The sequence below is a fragment of the Sylvia atricapilla genome, chromosome 5, assembly GCF_009819655.1.
Source record: "Sylvia atricapilla isolate bSylAtr1 chromosome 5, bSylAtr1.pri, whole genome shotgun sequence".
Taxonomy (NCBI): domain Eukaryota; kingdom Metazoa; phylum Chordata; class Aves; order Passeriformes; family Sylviidae; genus Sylvia; species Sylvia atricapilla.
This window is the reverse complement of record NC_089144.1, coordinates 59,292,264-59,300,345: the sequence shown is the minus strand read 5'-3', so window position 1 is coordinate 59,300,345 and position 8,082 is coordinate 59,292,264. Positions and strand designations below refer to the sequence as shown.

Below are 8,082 nucleotides of genomic sequence, written 5' to 3'. Positions count from 1 at the left end.
CAGCATATAAATAGAGCGGGCAAGTGTGAGCTTATGATAGCAATACACCACTGCACATTAAAAACCCCCGCAGTCTGAGTTCCTTTTGAGGAGTTTTGAATGATTTTGTGCAAATTCAGGATGTTCAGCACCGGCACCTGCAAGCAGGAGCTGTGCTCCTGGAGGCATCCCGGGGCAGTGGAGAGGTTAGCAGCCTTAAATCTCAGCTTTCTCCCCTCAAAAATAAACTCGGCAGCCTTCCCCAGAAAATAAGCACGTGCTTTCCAAAGAAAACATCCTTGCCTGCAGATGCTTTTGTCTCGGCAACAGCAGCAGCGACAGTGGAAAGGGAGGAGCAGAATTCACTTGCAGGCCAGAACGGCGTGAGCCAGTGCAGAGGGAGAGGTTTGCTCCCTGAAACACCTCTTGAATTAAAATGTGCCTTGGGGGCAAACATTTTGAAAAAGAAAAGCCCTGGTATTAGGTTCTGAGCCCTGCATTCAAAACTGCTGCCCTTTGGGCTTAGAAGCTTAATGTTGGTTTGGGGGCTTTTTAAATATGACTAATCTTAGGTTGAAAGTTTGCTGCATGGAACCCTGTTTTCTCTTAGGATATTCTTTTTGCAAAACCATCTAACAAACCTAGTGGTAAACAATCTTTCTATCTAGCCTTAAAATCATACCAGAGAATAGAAAAAAGAGTTAATTCTACTCAAAATCTCAGTAAGTTGGTTGAACAATTGCACAGGAGAAACGACATGCTCTATTTAATAGGATTTTTCTTACTAATTAATTAGCAGGTTTTTTCTCGATAAGAAGAGGCCTTATTCTTTTCCTCATTAATATTGACTATCTGTAAAAAAAGCAGCTGGGAAAAAAGAAACAAAGCACTTGTATGGTGTAGTTTGCCAGCCACAGGCTTGTAGGGCAGGCTCTTCCTTTTTCCACAAAACCATGGATTTCCTCAGCCCAAGTTGTCTCAGTTGAGAGACACAATTTGTCTTTCTCAATTCTTTCACCCAGAGGAGTGGAGAAAGCCCTTGGCCCCTCTCTCAATGTGCTACCTGAAAGAGTTACACTAAAAACATTTTTTTAAAAGTGCAAAAAAATCTCGTGGAGAAAAGCCTGCATCATAGTGGAATGGAACCATAAAGGCTGGAAAAGATCAGGCAGTGGCAGAAACCCTGAGGCTGTTTGGCCTGAGCCTGCTCATCCCCACCTGTAACACTCGATCCATCACAGTCCCTGCTCTGCCCACCTTCACCCAGGGCTCTCCTGGCCTAAACCAAGAGCAATCAAGCAAATCCTACACCCAGCTTCAGCCAACCTCTGGGAAAAGCTTTCCTGGATCCATCATCCTGGATGGAGCAATCTGTGCCTGAAATAAAACAAATTCTGGCTTTCCTCGCTGCGTTCAGCCTCCATCCATCCAGGGCTGAAGGAATGGGTGCACATCCACAGCCTGGTCCCCCACCCACGACCCCCCAGCCTGCTCTTCCCAAAGCAGAACACACATTTCCCCCCAGCCTTAGCACCAAGAATGAGACAGACGTATATAAAATGACACACTTTATTAAAAGTTACATTCAGCAGCAATGGACACATTTACTTAAGTAGATTTTAACTGTCAAGGAGCTTATAATTATAAATCTCTCTAAGGCATTAAAAGTTCTTAGATGTTTTAACTTCTTTGCAATCATTTCATATAAATAGGTAAGGTAAATGATACTTGCCTAGGAAGAGGTTACCCCAGCTGCATTAAACAAAGATATACACATAAATATATGTATAAAACAATGAATTTTGTTATAAACTCATTCATGGGGATATTTCACAATCTTTAAGTCTTGGGGCCTGGCTCTGCAATCATAACCCATGCAAGGAACCTCCTGTTTGCCTTACCACATGTGAGTGTACAGATTGCTCACATGGATGAGAGCAGGGCAGGGCCTAAGTTTTGACAGAAACAGCAAGGATGTCGAAATTCTCAGTGAAATATATTTACAGTCTGTGCAAGTCGCATCACCTACTGTTACTGATCACGGAGATCTCTCTGGGAAGCTATGAACAGCAGAAAGGCCAAGGCAAACCAGCATCTGTTCTCTGATTTGAATGCTGTAACTCTCCCTTCTGAAGAGCGGGAGCTGGGCTCCCAAGCCTGAGGGGATGTGATCTGGGGTGTGAGACAGAGGGAGCACCAGCAGCACCCAACTGCAGCCCTGAGCTCGGGGCACAAACCCATCCAGCCTCAAGTTCTTCCAGCTCCAGCAGCAGAAGCCTCCCGTGATGTGCAGAGGTGCAGCTGCTTTTTCTGAGTGTAAACAAGAAAAGTGCCAACCAATTCCAGTATTAGCCAACCACTCATCCTCCCCACAAATAATGAGAGTTTAACTTATCTTATAATTGAACTGTGCTTTGTGTTTTAGAACCACACATGTGAGGAAGAGGAAATTGCCGTTGCAAGAGAAGCTGTGAGTAGATCATACAGCAGATTAACTGTATGAATTAATATGAATTAATACAGCTACAGGGTCTGAGTCTCTACCAGCCTACTGCTGACTTTATTTTTGTGGGCATCTCCTTTGGCCATCACGTCTCACAACCAGGGTGCTCTCTGGACTAAGGCCAACAGAAAGAGATTTTCTTCCAGTAAAACATACAGAACTCTGATTTCTACACTGTTTTTGAAGGACACAATTGAAGCCAACAGGAGATGTTTTAATGGTAGAAGATATAAATTTAGTGCTAAAATATATCACTTTTATCTCAGCCATATCACTGACACAAAAAAAAAAAAAAAAAAAAAAAAAAGAGAAAAAAAGTAGCTTAAAGAACTGGTTTGAATTTGGGATAAAAAGAGTGAAATACCCCTTCCTTCCCTTTACTCTAGGTCTGTTGGTTTGAATTGTGCCTTAACCAGGACAACAGCATTTCTCCAGGAAGAAACTGGAAAATATTTACACCAGTAATATTTTTTCCTTTGATCAAAATGGTTTTCGTAACAAAAGGAAAAATTTCCAGGGGCAAATCATTGCAAGAATATTTCAGTTTAAAAAGTGACTCCATGTAACAAGAGGTGCATTTTCAAATATGAGACAATCTGGTAACCAAAACCCAGTGAAAATGAAAAGTGAACTGAGAACACAACTCTCATTTGTGCCCCTCAATTTTTTTCCTAAAAGATGAAAGAGTCTCCTAGAGCCCTGTGGAAAACCTGCAACTTTTCTTTCAAGCCATCCCAAAAAATACAGGATAGAGCAGAAACCTGCACTGGTGATTTAGCTGCTGCCTTTTGTAGGGCTGAGAGCTGGAAGGAGCTTCTCTGATATTGGCCCCCTGTTCCCCATCAGCCTTCCCTGCAAACCCCTGGAAGCAGGAAGGGCAGGCAAAACCATCAACCCACGATCTTTAGCTCAGAAGAAGGCTGACAGAATATGGTGTTTATTTACTCAAGTCAACTCTTGCTGAAAATGAGTTTATGGAAGGTAATGACACCATTACAGTTCTGTACAGAAAGACATTTCTAAGCTTTTTTAAAAAATTAAAATCCCATACACGCTTCAAACTACAGGTATAATTTTTCCCCCCCCTTGAATCCTCCATTGGAACGCGAATTTAAAACACAGTTTAACTCCTCAGTATGTGAAACCTTCACGGCCACATTAATCGAGAACATCTGAAGCCAGGAGAAAGAAATCACTTCCAGTTATGTTGTCAGTGTTATGTGCATAACATTCCCACAGCTGTAGATCCATTGTGCTCCATGTTATAAATAAGAAATTGCATGGTGACAGCTAAAATTCAAAAGCGTTAATGTTTCTCTTTGCAACCCTTTTTCTATTTTTTCCTTTTTTTTTTTTTTTTTTTTTTTAATTTTCTTCCCCCAGTCTTTTGAGGTTTCTCCCCTTTCCCTCCTAGTGGAAGTTACTTGAAGCAACATCACTGCTTACGGACTGACATATTTACGGTAATTAAAAAACAGTAAATGCCAAGCAAATATGACTAATGTTGCTGTTTGGCAAGTGAGCCAGAGACGACCTATTGATTCTGAGCCAGGCTGTCATGTTTGCCTCAATAAACACCTCTCCTTCTTCTGCTCAGCTCCGTTCTCCTGGCGCTCTGGGGAGAAAGAGGCTCCCAGGATGTGGCCAAGCGCTGTCCCAGCCTGTGTCCCAGCCTGTGTCCCAGGCTCTGTCCCAGGCTCTGTCCCAGGCAGCCCTGGAGCCCTGGAGCCGCAGAGCCGAGCGCAGCCGAGCCGGGCCAGGCAGGGAATACAAACGAGCTGCCTTGTATCGCTCACATCCTAGGTTGTGGTCCCTCTCAACCATGAAAAACAGCTACAAATTGTTCCCAGAGCTAAACCACTTAACATCTTGGCACTTGGTTGTTTTTAACTTTGTAACAATAGGCACTGTTCACTCCTCTCAATCTCAGTTTTTTATTCTATAATAAAGCAGGAATACTGATGAAAGGCTAGTCACGGCTTCTCCCCGTGGTATCAGGGTGGTGGCATGTGATGATTCACATGGGGTGTGTTTGATCCAAGAAAGCCCAGCCTCTGCTTATTCTTCCTTTGTTCTGTCATCTAAGGTGGAAAGGCAGAGAGAGACAAGTTGAGGTTTTTTTTTTTCTTTCTTACTATTATTTAGCAGTCACCGAGCAAGATACATATAAGCAAAACAACAGGGAGTGGAATTCTTTTCTTCAGCATAGAAAATTACAAGTAAGGGATGTCTTTGAAGTGGGAGATCTGTTTCCTGCAAAGTATGGACATTTTATTCTCATTTATACATTATTCTTATCCCCCAGCAGGTCTTACAGAGTATTATTTGTGCTGCTATTGTGTTGTGTAGCCCTGCAGAGGGTCAGCATTTGCACTTGGTGCTGCAGAATCACAGAACTAAAAGATGGCCCCAGCCACGCAGAGTTTAAATTTAAGCCAGGGGAGAAGAGATCCAGCCAGAGGGGGATGAGAAAAATCCCACCAGGATGTTGTGGGTAAGCACAATGAGCAATGGTCTCAGCACATCCAGGCTAAACCTTTGTTGGCTTTTTCACAGGGAAAAGTTTTAAGGAGGGATTTGAAGGGGAATAATTAGATAACTCTGTCGATGCCACTGAAGTGCTTCCCATAAAGAAAACACACAAATGCTTTTCTGAGAATGTAATGAGCAAAGCAGAGGTGACCAGCACCTGTAGCGTAAAAGGAGCTGGCCTTTTAATCCTGAAGGGAGAGCAAACCAGGCAGGTGATGTGGGCAGGAGCAGGGCTTTAAGGGAGGCTTTAAGGGAAGCCAGCAGCCTGTGCTCCATACGGGAGAGCAGAGGGAGCCGCGGGAGGGGCACCAGCACAAGGGTGACACAAGCAAAGCAACAGGCTCTGCAAATTGTTTTCACAGGGGCACTGTTGATGTTCTTTGTGGGGGAAAAACCCAAGGGCTGGACACAGAATGCTTTTCTCCCCTCCAGGGTCCTATCAGTATGCAGCTATTCCTGACACATTGCTTCCACTGTCGGATCATGCAGCCCCTCATCCCTTCTGCAGTTTCCCCTCTGTACCCCCACAGTCACCAGGAGCATTTAATGACTAATTCTCCCTCAGAATTTTCTCCTTACCTGATCTCTGCTGCTGCTAACAGAGTACAATTTCACTCCAAACCCTTATCAGTGTATCTACCCAGAAAGCTTGCTGGAGGGAAAGATAAAACCTTCCCGAGACAAAAGTCTCTTTTGTAACGCTGTCCTGACTGCAACTAGATGGGAGGCTGTGCCTTCAGCCACACGTGCTCACTTTGCTACCCACACAGGCACTTACCTGTTCCTTGAGCTCAGCCAGCTGACTGGAAAGCTGTTTTACAAGGCTCATGGTTGATTCCAGTCTCTCCTGCAGGTTCCTGATTTCATTTTGTTCACTGTCGCCTTCGTTGCTAACCAGAGACATGGCTCTCATCCGAGGGAACCAGTCCAAATTCTTCTCCTACACGGGTATTAGAAAAATAAGGTGTGTGAGCAGGGGTTTATGCAGGGCTACTTAGCTGAGACTAGAGAATAAAAACTCAGAAGGACTTCTGTTCTGTGAATGACACACAGCAAGTGAGCTTAAGCAGTACATTCAGAAGGTATTTCAAACAAGCAGTTTTATTCTTGGTTCTCCTTAGCTACAGAGAAGGTACCAACTAGAAAATCTGGGTTCCCCACATCTGCACCTGTACTGCAGTGTGGGCAGTGTTGGCACGTTCACTTGTGGCTCTGGCAGGCAGAAATGCCCCCACTGGGAACACTCCTCTGGGATACCTGGAAAGCCTCAGTGTTCCCCGTGCTTTGCTCTTAAGTGTATGCAGGGACACATTTCCCCTCTGTCTCTTCAGCTTGGCTGGTCTCCATCTATTTCAGCTGTCCTTGCAGCAATGTCAGCAAGCCAACACCACGAAAACAAGACAAGAGCCTTCCAGACCAGCCTCAAGCACTTCTACTGGAAGAGCAGAAGGACTCCACTGGATCCAGCTGCCCACAATAGGAGATGTGTGGTCCTGGGAATGGCTTAGGCTTCAGTGTGCAGTTCAGGCTGCATATCTTGGATAAATGCAAGCACAACCCCACGGCCAAGGGCTGACCTGCACTGCATGGAACAGCTCTGAGCTGGGTGTTTCTGTATCCATGGGCTCAGGCTATGAATTCAGCCATGACAAAACTGCTGTAAACAGACAATATGAGTCAGGAAGGTGCTGCCCATCCGCACGAGCCCAAATTGTCTCCATGGCTCAGGGGCACAGATATTTGTGTGCAGAACTTAACAGATGGAGGAGCTGGAAGGGTGCAAGACTAGGAGGAGTGGCAGCCACGTGGAGAGCAACCTGCTTTGCCCTGAGACAAAGGGAAGTTGCAGATCCTGCAGTGGGCAGTGCGTTACATGCACACACCTCTGCCCTGTGCCTTGCAGGGAGCAGGAGGATGTGGCTGGGACACATCCTGGACACCTGGAAGGCAGGAGCTCTGCTACTTATATTTTCCAGGTATTTGGTAAAGTTTTAAGTCCATCAAACTGATCTTAGACTTTGCCTCTATTTTTCCTAAGAAAATAGAGAAGGCAGTGATGGTTCTGCAGCATTTACAGCTTGGCAGCGCAGGCCAGCCATGCCTGAGCAGGGTCCAGGAGCTGTGAACCTGGGATACACCAAGGCTTTATCATGCTTCCAAGAGGATTTCCTTTCACCTCTGTAGTACTCTGTCCTGATCACCAAACCCTCCCCTCCTACAGCAGCATGATTTAGAAACAACCAAGCTAAGCTAGGGTGAGCATGGCAGCACTAACAGTATTCATGTTTGTACACTCTTTGTGTTAGCCCAGTCCCCTCTGTCACTCCGGATAAGACTAAATGCAAAGTTGTACGAATTTTAGCTTTTTATTCTTTTTAACTCCAAACTCCCAATGAGTTTTTGTCTGGCTGTGCAACCCCTGTTCCTGTCACTAAATCAGCAGAGATGCCCAGGGAGCAGGAGCGTGTCCCTGGGTTGCATTTTGCAGCCCCGGGCTGGCAGCCGTGGGCGCCGGCGGAACGAGGCCTCTTTGCTCGCCGCTCACTTCCCGAGCCTCGTGATCTCATTATGACAATTTACTGTGGTTACGCATGATGCCATTTTCAATGGGTCATAACTCATTCAAATCAAAACCTGTTTTCACCAGCTCTGCTGGTGAGCTCGAGTGGAGCGCACGTGACGCTCCCTGTGGATATCCCCAGCTGACACGCGGAGCGGGAGGCTCCTGTTTCTGCCACATGCGATCCTGCTTACAACACCAGCATTCATCTTCCACCAGTACACGCTGATATTTATTTTAAATTTATTTTGGCTAGGATGTAGCAGAGCATTCATCACGTGCCTGGTGTCGAGCACAGGTGTACTCATTTATACTAAGCTTAGTTTGTGCACAGTGCCTTTCTGGATTGATGCTTGAATTTTTTTTTATTTTAATTTTTTTTTTTCCAAATGTTTGCCAGCAAATTTGTCTGCCACTACGGGCACAGAACTTTAATTCAAGGCAGCTACAGTGAACAGAGCTTCACTTGTACCTGAATGTTTCCTGGAAAGCTCTGGTATCTGCACTC

General features: G+C 45.2%; 1 protein-coding gene across 1 annotated transcript in view; it reads right to left on the bottom strand.

The window, feature by feature from the left end:
* Positions 1-1,534: 1,534 nt before the first annotated feature.
* Positions 1,535-8,082, bottom strand: part of ITPR2 (inositol 1,4,5-trisphosphate receptor type 2) — a 248,309-nt gene continuing 241,761 nt past the window's right edge. Inside the window, exons 58-59 of the mRNA XM_066319661.1 lie at positions 5,793-5,954; positions 1,535-4,563 (exon numbers count right to left, since the gene is read on the bottom strand). Coding sequence (XP_066175758.1) covers positions 4,477-4,563; positions 5,793-5,954 — 249 coding nt within the window. The 3' untranslated portion in view covers positions 1,535-4,476. The remainder of the gene's footprint in view (positions 4,564-5,792; positions 5,955-8,082) is intronic.